The sequence below is a fragment of the Ranitomeya imitator genome, chromosome 9 (assembly GCF_032444005.1).
Source record: "Ranitomeya imitator isolate aRanImi1 chromosome 9, aRanImi1.pri, whole genome shotgun sequence".
Classification (NCBI taxonomy): Eukaryota; Metazoa; Chordata; class Amphibia; order Anura; family Dendrobatidae; genus Ranitomeya; species Ranitomeya imitator.
Window position 1 is genome coordinate 39,120,603 of NC_091290.1, and position 22,298 is coordinate 39,142,900.

At 44.4% G+C, this 22,298-nt stretch overlaps 1 protein-coding gene across 3 annotated transcripts in view; it reads left to right on the forward strand.

The window, feature by feature from the left end:
• Positions 1–22,298, forward strand: part of LOC138648719 (phospholipase A and acyltransferase 4-like) — a 210,578-nt gene that overhangs the window by 38,818 nt on the left and 149,462 nt on the right. For 2 of the 3 annotated variants that reach the window (XM_069738563.1, XM_069738564.1), the window contains exon 4: positions 5,974–6,227. The exons of the other annotated variant lie outside the window; for it this stretch is intronic. In XM_069738563.1, coding sequence (XP_069594664.1) covers positions 5,974–6,227 — 254 coding nt within the window. The remainder of the gene's footprint in view (positions 1–5,973; positions 6,228–22,298) is intronic. 3 annotated transcript variants of the gene reach the window in all.

Below are 22,298 nucleotides of genomic sequence, written 5' to 3' on the forward strand. Positions count from 1 at the left end.
GAAGAGCTGCGGCACCCGGAGACAGTGTGACAGGCAGGGGGAGCGTCAAGAGTGCCAGGACTAGGTAAGTATGCCTCAGCGCCCTCTCCCCCTCACCCGCCGACCCTGCCGCCCACCGTGACTCGAGTATAAGCCGAGAGGGGCACTTTCAGCCCAAAAATTTGGGCTGAAAATCTCGGCTTATACTCGAGTATATACGGTATGTTATTTATGTGATCACTTGCGCTTGTGGCCTTCAATACGTGGGTCGCACCACACAGACAGTGCGATTGCGTATGAATGGCCACAGGCACAACACCAAAAAAGGTTTTTTAAAACACAGTCTGTCCAGACACTTTCTGGTCAAACATGACAAAGAATTTGACATAAAGGTAACCCTTGTGGAGCAAATACCACAGAATGACATCAGCAGAACCCAGAAATTAAATAGAAAGGAGTCCTATTGGATTTTCTGATTAAAAACCTTATATCCCGATGGCCTCAATGAAACAGTGGAAAACGTATAGAGATTCGCAATGGAGAGGGGAGGAGGAGGGAGAGGGATAAGAGGTAAATGAAAGATGAAGGGAATATATATATATACAGGGTGGAGCACGGTAATTTGCTTTTTTGCACTGCATGCTGTGGCGGCACTGTCGGTCGAAGAGAGGGGAGAGTGGGTGTGGCTTACAGTGGCTGATGGGAGATTTGTATTCCTCTGCCTTTCAGTTGCCATCATGCAGTGGACACGTGAGGAGAGGCCATTTTGTGTTGAAGCGTATTTTTCAAATGCCCACTCGATCATTGCAGTGCAGCGTGCTTTTCGTTTACAATTCGCTGTTCCTCCACGCGGACGTGTTCCTGGACGGCAATCAATTGTAAATTGGGTGAATGCATTCAGAACAGCAGGGAATGTGTCATGTGTACGAAGGGGACCTGAGAGAAGGATTACAACACCACAAAACATCGAGAGAGTTAGAGCAGCAGTACTGCAATCTCCGAAATGCTCTGCTCGGAAGCAATCATTTGCTCTTGGCATTTCAAGACGTTCTCTCCACCGGATTCTTCATGATGAACTGAATTTTCACCCGTATAAAATGTGCGTGGTCCAACATTTGTCAGCATGGGACTATGTGACACGGCGGACCTCTTGTGAAGACATGTTAGCAACGATACCCCGTGACGCAATTGTGTTTTTTTTCTGATGAGGCACATTTTCACCTCATTTTCACTGTGTGGTGCGCCATATCACGAGTAGGCATCATTGGTCCTTACTTTTTTAGGATAATGGTCGTGCCATAACTGTGAACTCCGAACGGTACTTGTCTATGATACAGGATTATTTTCAGCCGGCTCTTGAGGCAATGGAACTAGAGGATACATGGTTCCAACAGGATGGTGCCACTGCACACACAGCGAGGGTTACCATGAATTGTTTGAGGCAAATGTTTCCTGGACGGCTTATCTCTTTGAGGGGAGATGTGAACTGGCCAGCACGCTCACCAGATTTAGCCCCATGCAATTTTTTCCTTTGGGGTTACCTGAAGTCTAATGTGTATATCAACCGTCCCAACACCTTGGAAGACCTAAGGAACAATATTGAAGCTGAAATTGGCAGAATACCAGTGGACATGCTTGTTAGAGTTCATGAAAACTTCAGAAAACGTACGCAGCAGTGTGTGGATAGCGAAGGTCGACATTTGCCAGATACACTATTTAAAACCATGTAATTTAAAAATTCCATTACTGTTCAGTATAATTAAAATATAAAATAAATTTTTCTAATGATCATAATTTTTTTATTTCATTCCCAAATCAGCAAATTACCGCGCTCCACCCTGTATATATATGTGTGTATTTATGTGCGTATAAATATATGTATATTTTTCCCTTCTGAATTCTGCTAAAATGTCATGTAATTGAATTGTTTTATAAATATTTGTGGAAAGGATTACAGGATCCACTGTGTAATTTTGCAGTTTATAATGTGCTTCGCATATTTATTAATTTATTTATTCATTTATTTCATTTTTATTTTTCATTTTTTATTTTCTCCTTTCCTAACTTTTAAATTTTAAATTTTGCTAAGATGATATGTAATTTAATTGTTTTTTAAATACTTTTCGAAAGGATTTACTGTGTAACTTTACAATTTATAATATGTCTTGTATATTTATTTACATGCAGTACAGACCAAAAGTTTGGACACACCTTCTTATTTAAAGATTTTTCTGTATTTTCATGACTATGAAAATTGTAAATTCACACTGAATGCATCAAAACTATGAATTAACACATGTGGAATTATATACTTAACAAAAAAGTGTGAAACAACTGAAATTATGTTTTATATTCTAGGTTCTTCAAAGTAGCCACCTTTTGCTTTTATGACTGCTTTGCACACTCTTGGCATTCTCTTGATGAGCTTCAAGAGGTAGTCACCGGGAATGGTCTTCCAACAATCTTGAAGGAGTTCCCAGAGATGCTTAGCACTTATTGGCCCTTTTGCCTTCACTCTGCGGTCCAGCTCACCCCAAATCATCTCGATTGGGTTCAGGTCTGTTGACTGCACCCCATCACTCTCCTTCTTGGTCAAATAGCCCTTACACAGCCTGGAGGTGTGTTTGGGGTCATTGTCCTGTTGAAAAATAAGTGATGGTCCAACTAAACGCAAACCAGATGGAATAGCATGCCGCTGCAAGATGCTGTGGTAGCCATGCTGATTCAGTATGCCTTCAATTTTGAATAAATCCCCAACAGTGTCACCAGCAAAGCACCCCCACACCATCACACCTCCTCCTCCATGCTTCACGGTGGGAACCAGGCATGTAGAGTCCATCCGTTCACCTTTTCTGCGTCACACAAAGAGACGGTGGTTGGAACCAAAGATCTCAAATTTGGACTCATCAGACCAGCACTGATTTCCACTGGTCTAATGTCCATTCCATGTGTTCTTTAGCCCAAACAAGTCTCTTCTGCTTGTTGCCTGTCCTTAGCAGTGGTTTCGTAGCAGCTAGTTTACCATGAAGGCCTGCTGCACAAAGTCTCCTCTTAACAGTTGTTGTAGAGATGTGTCTGCTGCTAGAACTCTGTGTGGCATTGACCTGGTCTCTAATCTGAGCTGCTGTTAACCTGCCATTTCTGAGGCCGGTGAATCGGATAAACTTATCCTCAGAAGCAGAGGTGACTCTTGGTCTTCCTTTCCTGGGGCGGTCCTCATGTGAGCCAGTTTCTTTGTAGCACTTGATGTTTTTTGCCACTGCACTTGGGGACACTTTCAAAGTTTTCCCAATTTTTCGGACTGACTGACCTTCATTTCTTAAAGTAATGATGACCACTCGTTTTTCTTTACTTAGCTGCTTTTTTCTTGCCATAATACAAATTCTACCAGTCTATTCAGTAGGACTATCAGCTGTGTATCCACCAGACTTCTGCGACTTCTGCACAACACAACTGATGGTCCCAACCCCATTTATAAGGCAAGAAATCCCACTTATTAAACCTGACAGGGCACACCTGTGAAGTGAAAACCATTTCCGGTAACTACCTCTTGAAGCTCATCAAGAGAATGCCAAGAGTGTGCAAAGCAGTCATCAAAGCAAAAGGTGGCTACTTTGAAGAACCTAGAATATAAGACACAATTTCAGTTGTTTCACACTTTTTTGTTAAGTATATAATTTCACATGTGTTCATTCATAGTTTTGATGCCTTCAGTGTGAATTTACAATTTTCATAGTCATGAAAATACAGAAAAATCTTTAAATTAGAATGTGTGTCCAAACTTTTGGTCTGTACTGTACATGTAATAAAAAGAGTGAAACAATGGAGAAGATGCTCACAAGAATAAAATAGATCTATTTGGTTGAGACCATGGTGAACCATTATATCCAGAGTCACTATTCATCCACACTCACTCTGTGTAAGAAGACAATTATTGTCGCCGCCTTTCATCTGTTATCACAATGAACTTTATCAATTTAACCTTTAAACCTTTAAGGATTTGGGGTTTCAGCCAGGGAACATCCTTCAATAGTGCGGGATTGTTCCATGAGTAAAGACCATCAAATTTAGCACTGAAGAAAAGCCCACATCTCTGGAAGCATATCGGGGATTTAAAGGAGTTGTCTGGTCCAAATTAATGCAGACTTATGAATCCCCCCAGTGCAGGCACTGTTCCCTGACGGGACTTGTCGGTTTTCCTACTCGTGACCAGATGGTATGTATTGTTACATAGTTATATAGGTATGAGTTATGCATGGCTGGTGGGGGCAGCCTCACGCCATACACTAAGACTAAAACTAAGACACTACATACACTACACTAGGACTAAAGGTACCGTTACACTTAACGATTTACCAACGATCACGACCAGCGATACGACCTGGCCGTGATCGTTGGTAAGTCGTTGTGTGGTCCCTGGAGAGCTGTCACACAGACAGCTCTCCAGCGACCAACGATGCCGAAGTCCCCGGGTAACCATGGTAAACATCGGGTTACTAAGCGCAGGGCCGCGCTTAGTAACCCGATGTTTACCCTGGTTACCATTGTAAAAGTAAAAAAAAACACTACATAGTTACATTCCTGTCGCGTCCCCCAGTGTCAGCTTCCCTGCACTATGTAATCGCGCTGGCCGGAAAGCAAAGCGTTGACGTCACCGCAGTGCTCTGCTTTACGGCTGGCCAGCGCAGACACTGGGAGACGCAGGGAAGCTGACGCTGAGGGACGTGACAGGAATGTAAGTATGTAGTGTTCGTTTGTTTTTTACTTTTACAATGGTAACCAGGGTAAACATCGGGTTACTAAGCGCGGCCCTGCTCTTAGTAACCCGATGTTTACTCTGGTTACCAGTGAAGACATCGCTGAATCAGCGTCACACATGCCGATTCAGCGATGTCAGCGGGCGATCCAGCGACGAAATAAAGTCCTGATCATTCCCCAGCGACCAACGATCTCCCAGCAGGGGCCTGATCGTTGGTCGCTGTCACGCATAACGATTTCGTTAACGATATCGTTGCTACGTCACATAAAGCAACAATATTGTTATGTGTGACGGTACGTTAAGGCTAATGACGTGGTGAGTGTGGCCGACTAGAGGGAGCAGCCTGGCTCCATACAAGTATATGGAGCGAGGCCGCACCCACTGGCCGGGAGTATGTGTAAGGGTATGTGTCCACGTTCAGGATTGCATCAGGATTTGGTCAGGATTTTTCATCAGTATTTGTAGCCAAAACCAGGAATGGAACAATTAGAGGAAAAGTATAATAGAAACATGCTCCACTTCTGTATTTATCACTCACTCCTGGTTTTGGTTACAAATACTGATGAAAAATCCTGACCAAATCCTGATGCAATCCTGAACGTGGACACATACCCTTAGTCATTCATACCTTCCGGTCCCCGGTTGGAACCTGGCGAATCCCCTGCAAACCTAATAGAATGTAAGTCCGCAAGGACAGGGTTCTCTCCCCTCTGTACCAGTCTGTCATCGTAAACCTGTTTACTGTAAATGATATCTATAACTCTGTATGTAACCCCTTTCTCATGTACAGCACCATGGAATTAATGGTGCTATATAAATAAATAATAATAATAATAATAAATAATAATAATAAGTGCGTGCGCTGCGGGGTTCATAAGTCACACAGGACGACTGCAGACTTATTGCTTTTCCCTCGGATAACCCCTTAAAAAAAAAAAAAAAAACACAGAAAGATTACTGATAACTGAAGGTTTTAGGAATAAAATAAGACACTTGTTAGAGGCTTCTGAGTCATTAAGAGGAGCGTGCCTCTTAATGAATGCCCCCCAATGAAGGTTCACGTTGTTCACATAGGTCTTTATGGATTGGGGGCCTCTGAGCGTGAATACACTTGTAAGGCACTGTATTTATTTCTTTGTCATGTTTAATGGATTTAGGATTATATGTTAGATATAGGATTTAAATTGTTTTGCTAAATGCATTATAATATGTGAATATTTGTGTTTTGTACTCAGATCCAAATGGTTTGGGCAGTTTTTCCACATCAATGGGAGCCGTAGCTGTTGTGAAAGAAGAGTCTTTGGAGTTTTTTGGCTATGACTATAAAGTGAATAACAAATATGACAAGAAAGCAGACCCTTACCCACCAGGAAAAATTGTAAATGCAGCACGAATGGAAGTGGGGAAGATAAGGCGCTATGATGTTCGCAAAGCCAACTGTGAACATTTTGTCACTGAACTACGATATGGTACCCCCTTCTGTGAGCAGGTAATTTATCAGCAGTTTACTTGAGTATAAAGATATAAGGCCCATTTCACCAGTGAGTTTTTTTTATTATTATTTTGCTTATATAGCACTAAGTTAATCCGCAGCGCTTTACATACATTACCATCACTGTCCCCAATGGGGCTCACAATCTAAATTCCCTATCAATTTGTCTTTGGAGTGCAAGAGGAAACTGGAGAACCAGGAGGAAACCCACCCAAACTGGGAGAAAACATTCAAACTTCTTGAAGATGTTGTCCTTGGTGGGATTTCAACCCAGGACCCCAGCCTGGCAAGGCTGCAGTGCTAACCACTGAGCCACCGTTTATCAACTTGTTTTCGTTATCATTTTTTGTATCAAAAATTATTGAAAGAGACACATATGGTTCATGAATTTACTGCAAAATCAAAGATGCTAGTTATTTTTATCTTTAACCTTTTATGCTAAATTCTAGTACAAAAAGTCACAAGTTCCTCTAAAATGATGCAAAATTTGTAAGTAATATTAAGGCCATGTTCACACAGTGCGTTTTTTACTGCGGAACCGCAGCGGTTTGGCCGCTGCGGTTCCGCAGCTGTTTTCCATGCAGGGTACATAACAATGTAACCCTATGGAAAACAGTCACTGCTGTGCACATGATCCGTAATTTCGTTTAAAAAGCCGCGCAGAATAGCTGCGGCAAAAAAGAAGGAGCATGTCACTTCTTTTTCCTGAACCGCAGCGGTTCTGCACCCATAGACCTCCATTGTGAGGTCAAAATCGCAGTAAAACCCGCAGATCAAAAATATATCTGCGGGTTTTACTGCGATTTGATGTGCAGAACCGCTGCAGCAGGAAGTGCGGGGGAGCGGGCGGAAGTGCGTGGGCGGAGTGTGGCTGCCCCCCGTGCTCCGATCCCGCCCCCCGTGCTCCGATGCCCCTCCCCCGTGCTCCGATGCCCCCCCCAGTGCTCCGATGCCCCCCCCGTGCCCTAATCTCCCCCCCTTATACTTACCCGGCGTCCCGGTGTCCGTCCGGCCGTCTTCTCCCTGGGCGCCGCCATCTTGCAAAATGGCGGGCGCATGCGCAGTGCGCCCGCCGAATCTGCCGGCCGGCAGATTCGCTCCAAAGTGCATTTTGATCACTGAGATATAACCTATCTCAGTGATCAAAATAAAAAAATAGTAAATGACACCCCCCCCACTTTGTCACCCCCATTGGTAGGGACAATAAAAAAATTAAGAATTTTTTTTTTTTTTTTCACTAAGGTTAGAATAGGGGTAGGGGTAGGGGTAGGGTTAGGGGTAGGGTTAGGGTTAGGGGTAGGGTTAGGGTTAGGGGTAGGGTTAGGGTTAGGGTATTTTCAGCCATTTTAGCCCTAAAAAGCTTCCTAGGAAACACACAGTCTCTGCATAGAAAACTGCATAAAAAAAGGATAAAAAAACGCATCAAAAAACGCATCAAAAAACGCATCAAAAAAGGACAAAAAAAGGACCAAAAAAAGGACCTGCGTTTTCTGCCAAGAGCTGCAGTTTTTTTTAAAAAACTGACCTGAAAAAAAAAGGATGGAAATCCTGAACGTGTGAACATACCCTAAGACAGACATAAAATTACTCAAGGAGGAGATTGGATGCCTATGACTAAGAACTTTGTTCAAAACGCATCAGGCGTTTAGGGGCTGCGTCCCCGCATGATGTTTTCTTTGTTGACATGAGAATAAAATATTGAAGATTTTATGAAGAGACGCCTGGTGCTGGAACTTTTTTTCCTTTTTTGCTATTGCTACTGAGTGGTATCAAGCCACTTGTTCCTGGCACCTGTGTTCATTTGGATTCTGGTGAGGCACCACTAATCCCTTTCCCTGCTCCCTGTATGATGTTGGAGATTGGATTACATTTGCGTCACAATTCATAAAGCAGCCAAAAAGATATGGAAACACCAAAAAACAGGCGATCACATATAAAATAGACTGTAAAAAAGGCTCAAATTAAAAAGGTGAAAAATATTAAAAACCAAGCAAAAAAAAAAAACAAAACAAATACAATAATGAATAAAGCAAGCCCTAAAGCTGGGTTATCAAATGTAAATTCATAGACATTCCCCAATATATAGATATTTTTTTCCTGTTGTTCATAGTGTTCGTCATAAAAATACACTGACAGTGAGGTTTTCTTTTTCTGTAATTTTGCATTGCACATGCGCTAAAATGTTACATGCACAGTTCAAGCGAGACCTGTAAAGAAGCGCTGCAAAACCTGAGCTTCAATTATGTAGGGCAGGAAGTGTTATGGCACTTCTGTGTACAATTAGTGTAGGTTCACACAGGGCATGTTTGTGCTTTTTTTTTTCTGCAGCAAAACCTGATCATCTTGGCAGGAAAGAAGCTGCGCCAAAAACGCAGGTTTAGGTGCATTTTGTTGTGTGTTTTTTTTTTGCTGCGTTTTTGGTGTGTTTTTTTTCATGCGTTTTTTCTCTTTGTGCATGCCAATAAAGTTGAGTGCACACAGAGAAAAAAAAAACAACTTCCTGTAGATAGAATTAATAAACTTCAAAAAAGCAGGCAGCACTCCATCTCCTTTGAAAACTGCACAGTTTTCAAATGAGATGGAGTTCTGCCTGCTTTTTTGAAGTTTATGGACTTGGGACAATCAGTGGACAGGTTGTCTGGGGGCCCTGCACCCGAAGATAAGTAAAGGATTTGTGCTGTTCCTATTTTTTTTAATATGTAGATAGAATGAATAGATAGATAGAATAGATAGATTGAAAGAACAGATAGAATGAATAGATAGATAATTTACCTGCGGTAACCTCTTACCCGGCATTTTCCCATGGTAACTTTAGGTCAGGCTGTGAGCGGACGCAGGCTCGGTGACGTCACCGCTAGTTACTGAGCCTGCGCCCACTCCGGCTCATTCATTCCCCAGTCGCTTACAGCCAGGAGCTGTCGCATTAGCAGCACTCCTGGTTGTAAGCTTTATCTCCCCCAGATACTGCGTGGGACACTCGTTATATTGGACTACGACCAGGGCCAGACTGGCCATCTGGCAATTCTGACAAATGCCAGAAGGGCCTTTGTGGTCATGGACGGCCTTGTCTGCTTCATTGTTAACAGAATCAGAGTTCTCAAGACACCCATACTGTTAAGAATTGTGATGGAGCACAAAGTCGCTGACTCCGTCACTTACCCCAGCAGGCCATGGGTATCATTAGAAATATTGGTCTTGTAGAAAATCTTCCTTTTCTCCATCCAGGGTAATATTAGTAATATATTTTATCTGGTGCTTGGGGACGGGGACAACATGGGCCTGTGTGATTTCAAATGCCAGGTCTGAATTTCAGCCCCAGTCCATACCTGTGTCTAAGTGTAGGATCAGTTGTCTCCGCGCACTTGGCATGGTGGGAGGAAGGAGGATCATGCTGAGAAATATGCGGTCCAGACTCACGGTTACTCAGACTTGACCGTGTGGAAGACAGGGTGGTGGTGGTGGCAAAGTGACTGGAAGCATTATTCGCTATCCCACCAACAACCTTTTGACACTCGTCTGGGTTCAATAGTGGTGTGCTGCTAAGGTCCCTTAGAAGATGTGGGTGTTTGTTGTGGCCCAATTTCAGCTTGCCCATGGCCTCGGCCTCTGCATGCACCAACACCATCACGTCCACTTCCTCGTCCCTTGCCACGCGCCATGCCCATTTTAAATGGACTACAATATTTTCCACATTCATTACAAATAGCTGAATTTGGAGTGAACTTATATGTGATCCGTATGTGGGAAAACCACCATTTAAAATATCTGGCCTGTAGGTAACAATTTCTTTTTTTTTCCAGCAAACTGGTGTCAATATCTAGGCTAAGACACAGGAAAAACAGTTGAATGGAGGCCTCAAATGCCACAATTTGTAGCCCACAGATAGATAAGGTGTGTGATGGAGAAACCACACTGTAAAATATGTGGCCTGTATTTTATATTTTTTTTTACAGCAAAATAGTGTTAATAATTGGAGTAACACTTAGCAAAAGCAGTTGAATGGAGGCCTCAAATGTCAATTTTTAGCCCACAGTTAGATGAGGCATCTGACGGCGATAGCCCACTTTCAAATATCTGGCCTGTACTTTTTTTTTTTTGGCCAGCAAAACTGTGTCCATAAGTAGGCACAACAAAAACAATTCTATGGAGGCCTGAAATTGCACAATTTTGAGCTCAATGATATGCGATCCGTGTGGGGCACAAAACCCAGTGTAAAATATCTGCCCTGTAGTTAAATATTTTTTTTGCAGCAAAATGGTGTCAAGAAATTGTATGACACTCCAAAATTTTTTTTACTGTACCACAAAATTGGCAGAATTTTATACGCACTCAGAAGTGATCGCTTGGACAGGCAAACCCATTTAAAATAGCTGGATTTTCACGCTGTACGATGAAAAGGATCTGGCTGTATTCTGCAGTACCAACAAGCAAATAGAGAAAAAAAGTGTGCTCTGGATTCCTTTTGAATTAAATAAACAGGATTAAGAGGCAAAACAAAAAAATATTCCTGGCCAGTGATACCTGGCAGCAGCAGACAGTAATGGAATGGACCCTCCTGCCTATGCAGCATCAATAGTAAAAAGATCTAATGTTAAAAATAATAAATAAAATAAAAAATCATTATATTCTCACCTTCCATCGCCTTTCCCGCTGCTCTCCTCGACGCTCCGGTCCATGCATTGCGGTCTCGTGAGATGATGACGTAGCGGTCTCGCGAGACCGCTACGTCATCATCTCACGAGATCGCAATGCATTCTTGGGACCGGAGCGTCGTGAGGAGCATCGGTAAATGCCTGGGCTGGATCCGGGGGTTGACGGAAGGTGAGTATATAGCTATTTTTTATTTCTTTTTTTAACAGGGATATGGTGCCCACATTGCTATATACTACGTGGGCTGTGTTAGATACTGCATGGGCTGTGTTATATACTACGTCTCTGTGCTATAAACTACGTGGCTGTGGTATATATTACGTGGCTAGGCAATATACTACATCGCTGTGCTCTATACTACGTGGCCTGTGTTATATACTGCATGGGCTTTGTTATATACTACATAGCTGTGCTATATACTATGTGGCTGTGCAATATATTACGTGGCTATGCAATATATTACGTGGCTGTGCAATATATTACGTGGCTGGGCAATATACTACGTGGGCTGTGTTATATACTGCATGGGCTGTGTTATATACTGCGTGGGCTGTGTTATATACTACATCTCTGTGCTATATACTACGTGGCTGTGATATATATTATGTGGCTGGGCAATATACTACATCACTGTGCTCTATACTACGTGGCCTGTGTTATATACTGCATGGGCTTTGTTATATACTACGTGGTTGTGCTATATACTATGTGGCTGTGCAATATATTATGTGGCTGTGCAATATATTATGTGGCTGTGCAATATATTATGTGGCTGTGCAATATATTACGTGGCTGTGCAATATATTACGTGGCTGGGCAATATACTACGTGGGCTGTTATATACTGCATGGGCTGTGTTATATACTACGTCTCTGTGCTATATACTACGTGGCTGTGGTATATATTATGTGGCTGGGCAATATACTACATCACTGTGCTCTTTACTATGTGGCCTGTGTTATGTACTGCATGGGTTGTTATATACTACGTGGTTGTGCTATATACTATGTGGCTGTGCAATATATTACGTGGCTGTGCAATATATTGCATGGCTGTGCAATATATTACGTGGCTGGGCAACATACTACGTGTCTGTGCTATATACTACGGGGACTGTGCTATATACTACGGGGGCTGTGCTATATACCACGGGGGCTGTGCTATATACCACGGGGGCTGTGCTATATACTACAGGGGCTGTGCCATATACTGCGTGGCTGGGCAATATACTACATGGGCTGTGCTATATATTACGTGGGCTGTGTTATATACTACGTGGGCTGTATGCTACTTGGCTGTGCTATATTTCTCTGCTGTATCTGTGCATCATGAATCGTGGTATGTGTTAAAGAGAGGGGCCCACTAAGACTCTCACCCCGGGCCCTCAAAAACCTGGAGCAGGCCCTGGCTACACTGATTGGTCATGCACGGCCGCGAACAATCAGCGACAGGCTCAGTCCGGCCGCGAATTGGCGCGGTATTTGCCAACGCTTCGCTAATTGGATGCGCCCGGCCGACCGAATCCTGTATATAAATTGCATTATTCTGGAAACTTCATAAATAAACTGCATACATATTCTTGAATTCCCGATGCGTTAGAATTGGGCCACCATCTAGTATGTTATAAGATTAAGAAAATGCAGCCAGGATTTCAGCACTGCAGGTCTCAGCCTGTGACAGCGCAGTCTGCTCAGATAGAAAATGGAGCTGAGGGGAATTGGACGACACTGGAAGAAGCCAGCGGCGAAACGTACGGCAGGGTGAGGGGACGCCACCACTACTTTAGTACGGTTTAAAGGGTTCTCTTTATATTTCAAACCTTCTATATATCGACGGTCTTGGCACTTGTATCCCTCCACACGCTTCTTTGGTATATGGCATTTATGCCACCGGCCTAAGTAAGACCTATCTCGGTATTATTATACAACTAGCTGAAGAGCCCGGCGTTGCCTGGGCATAGTAAATATCTGTGGTTAGTTATAGCACGTCATTTCTCTTATTTTCCCATCCCGCCTCTCATTTTCCCAATCACATCTCTCATTTTCTCCCTCACATCTCTCATTTTCTCCCTCACTCCTCTCATTCCCCCCTAACACTTGTCATTTCAACCTCACATGTCATTTTCTGATCACTCCATTATTTTTCCTCACTCCTCTCATTTTGCACTCACACCTTTTCATTTTCACCTCACACCTCTCATTTTCACCTCATCACCTCAGTATATACATGTTTGTCATCTCCCTTATATATAGTATACATCTGTATGTCATCTCCTGTATATAGTATATACCTGTATGTCATCTCCCCTGTATATATTATATACCTGCTGTGTGTCATCTCCCCTATATATAGTATATATCTGTGTGTCATCTCCTCCTGTATATAGTATATACCTGCATGTCATCTTCTATATATAGCATATACCTGTATGTCATCTCCTCCTGTATATAGTATATACCTGTAGGTCATCTGCTCCTGTATATAGTATATACCTGTGTGTCATCTCCTCCTGTATATAGTATATACCTGTATGTCATCTCCTCCTGTATATATATGTACCTGTATGTCATCTCCTCCTCTATATAGTATATACCTGTGTGTCATCTCTCCTGTATATAGTATATACCTGTGTGTCATCTCCTCCTGTATTAGACCTCGTTCGCACGTTATTTGCTCAGTATTTTTACCTCAGTATTTGTAAGATAAATTGGCAGCCTGATAAATCCCCAGCCAGCAGGAAGCCCTCCCCCTGGCAGTATATATTAGCTCACACATACACATAATAGACAGGTCATGTGACTGACAGCTGCCGTATTTCCTTTATGGTACATTTGTTGTAGTTTGTCTGCTTATTAATCAGATTTTTATTTTTGAAGGATAAGACCAGACTTGTGTGTGTTTTAGGGCGAGTTTCGTTTGTCAAGTTGTGTGTGTTGAGTTGCGTGTAGCAACTTTTTGTGTGTCGAGTTGCATGTGACAGGTTAGTGTAGCAACTTGTGTGCAGCAAGTTTTGCGCATGGCGAGTTTTGCACGTGGCGAGTTTTGTGTGGTGCCTTTTGAGTATGTGAAAGTTTTGTGTGAAGAAATTTTGCATGTGTTGCAACTTTTGTGCATGTGGCAATTTTTCCGCATGTGCAAGTTTTGCGTGTGGCGAGTTTTCCATGAGGTGAGTTTTGCACTTGTGGCGAGTTTTGCAAGAGCCTAGTTTTTGCATGTGGCGAGTTCTGCGCGTGGCGAGTTTTGAGCGGCGACTTTTGTGTTTCGACTTTTATGTGGCGAGGTTGGAGAATGTGTGGTGAAATGTGTGCTGAGGGTGATATGTGTTCAAGCACGTGGAAGTGTGTGGCGCATTTTGTGTGTGTGTTCATATCCCCGTGTGTGGTGAGTATCCCATGTCGGGGCCCCACCTTAGCAACTGTACGGTATATACTCTTTGGCGCCATCGCTCTCACTCTTTACGTCCCCCTTGTTCACATCTGGCAGCTGTCAATTTGCCTCCAACACTTTTCCTTTCATTTTTTTCCCATTATGTAGATAGGGGCAAAATTGTTTGGCGAATTGGAATGCGCGGGGTTAAAATTTCACCTCACAACATAGCCTATGACGCTCTCGGGGTCCAGACGTGTGACTGTGCAAAATTTTGTGGCTGTAGCTTCAACGCCTCCAACACTTTTCCTTTCACTTTTTTCCCCATTATGTAGATAGGGGCAAAATTGTTTGGTGAATTGGAACGCGCGGGGTTAAAATTTCACCTCACAATATAGCCTATGACGCTCTCGGGGTCCAGACGTGTGACTGTGCAAAATTTTGTGGCTGTAGCTGCGACGGTGCAGATGCCAATCCCGGACATACATACACACATACACACATACACACATGCACACATTCAGCTTTATATATTAGATTATGAATGATTTAAAATTATTTATTATTATTATTATTTATTTATATAGCACCATTGATTCCATGGTGCTGTACATGAGAAGGGGTTACATACAAGTTACAAATATCACATACAGTAAACAAACTAACAATGACGGACTGATACAGAGGGGCGAGGACCCTGCCCTTGCGGGCTTACATTCTACAGGATTATGGGGAAGGAGACAGTAGGTTGAGGGTTGCCGGAGTTCCGGTGTTGGTGAGGCGGTAGCTCCGGTGTTGGTGAGGCGGTAGCTCCGGTGTTGGTGAGGCAGCAGCGGTGTCAGTGCAGGCTGTAGGCTTTCCTGAAGAGATGAGTTTTCAGGTTCCGTCTGAAGGATCCGACTGTGGTTGATAGTCGGACGTGTTGGGGCAGAGAGTTCCAGAGGATGGGGGATATTCGGGAGAAGTCTTGGAGGCGATTGGATGAGGAGCGAATAAGTGTGGAGGAGAGAAGGAGGTCTTGGGAGGACCGGAGATCACGTGAGGGAAGATATCGAGAGATTAGTTCAGAGATATATGGAGGAGACAGGTTGTGGATGGCTTTGTAGGTCAGTATTAGCAATTTGAACTGGATACGCTGAGTGAATGGGAGCCAGTGAAGAGATTTGCAGAGGGGGGAAGCGGAGGAGTAGCGAGGAGAGAGATGGATTAGTCGGGCAGCAGAGTTAAGGATGGACTGGAGAGGTGCAAGGGTGTTAGCAGGGAGGCCACAGAAAAGGATATTGCAGTAGTCAAGGCGGGAGATGATGAGGGCGTGCACAAGCATTTTAGTAGATTGGGGGTTGAGGAAAGGACGGATCCTGGAGATATTTTTGAGCTGGAGGCGACAGGAGGTGGAAAGAGCTTGGATGTGTGGTTTGAAGGACAGGGCAGAGTCGAAGGTTAATCCGAGGCAGCGGACTTCGGGTACAGGGGAAAGCATGATGTCATTGACTGCGATAGATAGGTCAAGTAAGGAAGATTTGTGGGATGGAGGAAAGATGATGAGTTCAGATTTGTCCACATTGAGTTTGAGGAAGCGAGAGGAGAAGAAGGAGGATATGGCTGATAGGCACTCTGGGATTCTGGACAGCAGAGCGGTGACGTCTGGGCCAGAGAGGTAGATCTGAGTGTCGTTCCTTATTCATTTTTTTTTTCCATTTTTTTCTGCGTATTCCTTTGAGAGTATGGCTATACAGTAATTTGCTATCTCCACATTATTGTTTTTGTGTGTAGAGTTTCTGGATAACTTATGGGTATTGGTGTACACTGAAGTAGCTATTGTGACTTGAAAGAGTATATATAATAGAGCCATTTAGGATTAGGGTATTTTTCTACCCTGTGATAATTATTAGATTGAGAATACATTAATAGCACTGGGCACTTTATTATATATATGTCCTTCTGTTAGTGAGTTATTGGAATTATATTACCGTACTTATCTTTGTTATTTCTGTGGATTTTAGTATCTAGCCTGATATTGTTTTTTTTATGGATATTGGAAACCACCTTTTAAGGATTATTTGTGTTGGTGACGACTCCCTATTTAGTGGAGACATCTTGATTTTATTTGTTTGTATATGTTCATTTTTCAATGTATTGATATAAACTTATTTATTTTATTTATGGATCTCTTCTTTATCTCGGATGGACTGACATCCGTGCTGCTGATGTATAACTGATGTGAAGTGCCATTAATTGATTTTCTTTGGGACATTTTTTGTTAATATAAGTAATATGTTATAAGGTGGTCGGAAAGTCTGAATACAAAAAAGCCCCATTGATCCTGCACCTCAGCGTGTGCAGCAGTCTCCTCATGGCCAGGAGGGTCTCTGGGACGCCTCTCTTCAGGACAGCACCCCTAGATGACAGGGAGATTTTTTTGTTTTTCCATTAAAGGGTTAACTTGTTTGTTATGTGATGAGCAGGAGACTGTAGTATGAGCTGAGGGGGCTGCGTCAGGTGAGGGGTCTCCCTCTCAGGTAGATTAGTCAGGTAGGACGGGGAGCTGTCAGGAGTGATATCTACACAGGCAGTGCAGGCCTCAGCCTGTGACAGAGCGGAGTCTGCTCAGATAGAAAATGGAGCTGAGGAGAATCTCCCTGCTGTGGGCCATAATTGTTTTCTAGTTCAGGCTGACAGATTTCACACAGGACAGGATCCTGTCTCCCTGACTGACAACTTCACTTTCAGCAACAGGAGCGGCCTGTCTGCGCTGTTACACTGAGGACATGGAGCCAGGAAAACAAGATGAACAGGGACATGTGACATGGGCAGCCAATCACAGAAGACCTTGTGTAATGACGACGTGGATGGCTTCTGTGTCCTGATTGGCTGCTGGAATCTACACACATTAAATTAATACAGATAAAAAAAAAATAAAATAAAAAATCCAAACCAAAACACTGCGCCGCTCCTCTGACCTAACCCTCTCCCCTTCCCCTCATAAAACACGTCCCCCGCTCATCATACAGCACCACTATCCTAGACAAAATCAAGACAAAAGCATTAGTGGAAACACGATCATTTTTTTAATCTCAGGTTGGGTGAGGGCTTATTTTTTGCGCGCAAGCTGATGTTTTTACCGACACCATTTTGTTATAGATACAATCTTTTGATTGCCCGTTATTGTATTTTAATCCAATGTTGCAGCAACCAAAAAAACTAAATTCTGGCATTTTGACTTTTTTTTTTGCTACTCCTTTTACCGATCAGATTCATTCTTTTTATATATTGATAGATCGGGCGATGCGGGCATGGCAGGTGGTGCAGATGGCCTGCTTGGGGTTATCGGCAGAGTCTTTAACAAACAACCAGACTTGGGAAGGCCTAACAGTTGTACTGCCAAGTTCTGTCGTGTTGGTATTACAAGGAATGGTTGCCCGCCTTCTGTCTGCGGCCACTATAATGCTTCTTCCTGCCTGTTGGGGTGCTACGCCTCCCTCCCCCTGTGTGCTGCTGTTCTCGCTCTGCATGTCCTCCTACCAGGTTGGGTCAGTTACAATATCATCCACCATCTCGTCTTCCACTTCTGCACCCTGATCCTCCTCCTGACTTTCTGGCAATTGTGTCTCATCATCGTCCAGCTCTTGTTACACATTCCCACCATCGCCTTCATGTGAACGTGGCCGCTCAAATACTTGGGCATCGCTACATGCAATCTCATCTTGCCCCGCTTCAAATGGACAGGGCGAGAGGCCCGAATCTATAAATGGAAAAGTGAACAGCTCTTCGGAGTGTCTAAGCAGGGCCGGACTGGCCATCTGGCAATTCTGGCAAATGCCAGAAGGGCCTTTGTAGTCATGGGCGGCCTTGTCTGCTACATTGTTAACAGAATCGGTGTTCTCAAGACACCCATACTGTTAAGAGTTGTGATGGATCACAAAGTCGCTGACTCCGTCACTTACCCCAGCAGGCCACAGATATCATTAGAAATATTGGTGTTGTAGAAAATCTTCCTTTCTTCCATCTAGAGTAATATTAATAATATATCTCATCTGGTGCTTGGGGACGGGGACAACATGGGCCTGTGTGATTTCAAATGCTAGGGCTGAATTTCAGCCCCAGTCCGTACCTGACTACGAGGGATCAGGAAGTATACTTTTGCTTGTTTATTTTATTTTTATTTCAGAAGATTGATGGCTTCGCTCAGAATAGCAGAACAATACAAAGATTGCAAAACTGTGTGGTGTTTTATTTCATTAAAATACTTTTTTCTGCATGTGTGTGTTTATTTAACCCTTTAAAGGGAACCTGTCACCTGAATTTGGCGGGACCGTTTTTCGGTCATATGGGCGGAGTTTTCGGGTGTTTGATTCACCCTTTCCTTACCTGCTAGCTGCATGCTGGCCGCAATATTTGATTGAAGTTCATTCTCTGTCCTCCGTAGTACACACGCCTGTGCAAGGCAATCTTTCGGCGCACTATGTCTGGAAGTATTTCGCTGTGTTCCGGGACATAGTGCTCCGGCGCAGTGGTTAGCACAGCAGCCTTGCAGCGCTGGAGCCTGGGTTCTAATCCCACCTTGGACAACATCTGCAAAGAGTTTGTATGTTGTCTCCGTGTTTGCGTGGGTTTCCTCCAGGCACTCCGGTTTCCTCCCACATTCCAAAGACATACTGATAGGGAATTTAGATTGTGAGCCCCATTGGGGACAGCGATGATAATGTCTGTAAAGCGCTGCGGAATATGTTAGCGCTATATAAAAATAAAGATTATTATTTACTAGATGGTGGCCCGATTCTAACGCATCGGGTATTCTAGAATATGCATGTCCACGTAGTATATTGTCCAACCACGTAGTATATTGCCCAGCCACGTAGTATATTGCCCAGTCACGTAGTATATTGCCCAGTCACATAGTATATTGCCCAGCCACGTAGTATATTGCCCAGCCACGTAGTATATTGCCCAGTCACGTATGTAACAGGTTAAAAAAGACTTAAAATAAAAATTAAACATATACTCACCTTCCGAAGAGCCCCTTGTAGTACTGACGCCTGTGTGCGGTGCACACAGCAGCTTCCGGTCCCAGGATTGGTATGAGCGCAGGACCTGTGATGACGTCGCGGTCACATGACCATGACATCATGGAAGGTCCTTCTCCCATAGCATCCTTTGTACCGGAACCTGCCGCTTGCACTGGCGAGGACAACGCGATGTCGGAGGGTGAGAATAACCTTTTTTTTATTATTATTATTTGTAACATTAGATTTTTTTACTATTGATGCTGTATACGCAGCATCAATAGTAAAAAGTTGGTCACACAGGGTTAATAGTTGCATTAATGGAGTGCGTTACACTGCGGCATAACGCGGTCCATTAACGCTGCCATTAACCCTGTGTGAGGGCTGACTGGAAGGGGTATGCAGCGGCAACTGACTGCGGAGAGCAAGGAGCTGCCATGTTGGCACCGGACTGTGCCCGTCGCTGATTGATCGTGGCAATGGTCGTGGGCGTTTTGCCACGACCGATCAGCGACTTGGATTTACATGACAGACAGAGGCCGCGACCAATGAACATTTGTGACAGAAAGACAGACGGAAGTGACCCTAAGACAATTATATAGTAGACTAGATGGTAGCCCAATTCTAATGCATCGGGTATTCTAGAATATGTATGTAATTTATTTATGAAGATTTTAGAATAATACATTGAATACACAGGATTCGGCCGGCCGCGACCAATTAGCGAAGCGTGGTTGAAATCCCGCGCCAATTCACGGCTGGACTGCGCCAGTCACTGATTGTTTGCGGCCGGCCATGTAGTATATAGCACAGCCCACGAAGTATATAACACATCCCACGGAGAATATAGCACAGCTCACGTAGTATATTGCACAGCCCGCGCAGTACCACGCATGCAGTGTATAACACAGGCCGCGTAGTGTATAACACAGGCAATGTAGTGTACAACACAGGCCACGTAGTGTATAACACAGGCCACGTAGTATATAGCACAGCCACGTAGTACATTGCACAGCCCGCGCAGTACATTGCACAGTCCGCGCAGTACATTGCACAGCCCGCGCAGTACATTGCACAGCCCGCATAGTATATTGCCCAGCCCGCGTAGTATATTGCACAGCCCCCGTAGTACATTGCACAGCCCACCTAATATATTGCACAGCCCACGTATGTAGCAATATTGGCATCATATCCCTGTTACAAAAAAGAATTAAAATAAAAAATAGTTCTATACTCACCCGCATTGCGGTCTCACGAGATGATGATGTAGCGGTCTTGCGAGACAGATACGTCATCATCTTGCGAGATCGCAATGCATGGAGGGGTCACCGTGGCATCGCGAGGAGCGGGAAAGGATTGTTCCTGATCCGGGGGCCGACGGACGGTCAGTATATAACGATTTTTTATTTTATTTATTATTTTTAACATTAGATCTTTTTACTATTGATGCTGCCCAGGCCGCCTCAATAGTAAAAAGGTGGTCACACAGGGTTAATAGCAGCGTTAATGGAGTGCGTTACACCATGGCATAACGCGGTCCATTAACGCTGCCATTAACCTGTGTGAGGGCTGATGGGAGGGGAGTACGGAACGGGCACTGACTGCGGGGAGGAAGAAGCGGCCATATTGCCACCGGACTGTGCCGGTCGCTGATTGTTCGTGGCTGTTTTGCCGCGACCAATCAGCGACTTGGATTTTCATGACAGACAGAGGCCGCGACCAATGAATATCTGTGACCGACAGAAAGACAGACAGACAGTAGTGACCCTTAGACAATTATATAGTAGACTAGATGGTGGCCCGATTCTAACGCATCGGGTATTCTAGAATATGCATGTCCACGTAGTATATTGTCCAGCCACGTAGTATATTGCCCATCGACGTAGTATATTGCCCAGTCACGTAGTATATTGCCCAGCCACGTAGTATATTGCCCAGTCACGTAGTATACAGCACAGAGCCACGTAGTATATTGCCCAGTGACGTAGTATATTGCCCAGCCACATAGTATACAGCACAGAGCCATGTAGTATATTGCACAGCGGCATAGTATACAGCACAGAGCCACGTAGTATATTGCACAGCGAGGTAGTATATTGTCCAGCCACGTAGTATACAGCACAGAGCCACGTAGTATATTGTCCAGCCACGTAGTATATTGCCCAGCCACGTAGTATACAGCACAGAGGCACGTAGTATATTGCACAGCGACGTAGTATATTGCCCAGCCTTGTAGTATACAGCACAGAGCCACGTAGGATATTGCCCAGTGACATACTATATTACCGAGCCACGTATGTCACAGGTTAAAAATATAAAAAATAAACATACTCACCTAACGATCCGAGGGCCCCTTGTAGTTGATTATACTCACCATTCTTGTCACTGCTCCTCAGCGTCCCGTCTCTCCGCTTCCTGGAATCCAACTGCGCTTTGCAGATGGGCGCGCGGCTGCCGCCATCTTGCGTTCCCAGGATGCTTTGCAAAATTACCCATATGATTTAGCGGTCTCGCGAGACCGCTAGGTGTTATGGGTAATTTCGCAAAGCATCGCTGGGAAAGGAAGATGGCAGCAGGCGCGAGTGGCTCAGCGGACAACGGAGGGTGAGTATAGCAGGTTTATTGTTTTCTACTATTTTTAACATTACTTTCTTTTACTATTGATGCCGCATAGGCAGCATCAATAGTAAAAGGTTGGGGACACACAGGGTTAATAGCGGCGTTAACGGAATGCGTTACCGCCGGCATTAACCCTGTGTTAGCGGTGACTGGAGAGGAGTATGGAGCGGGCGCTGGGGACACTGACTGCGGGGAGTAAGCAGCGGAGCGCCGGGGACACTGACTGCGGGGAGCGGAGCGCCGGGGACACTGACTGCGGGGAGCGGAGCGCCGGGGACACTGACTGCGGGGAGCGGAGTGTCGGGGACACTGACTGTGGGGAGCGGAGCGCCGGGGACACTGACTGCGGGGAGTGGAGCGCCGGGGACACTGACTGCGGGGAGCGGAGCGCCGGGGAAACTGACTGCGGGGAACGGGCGCCGGCCACTGA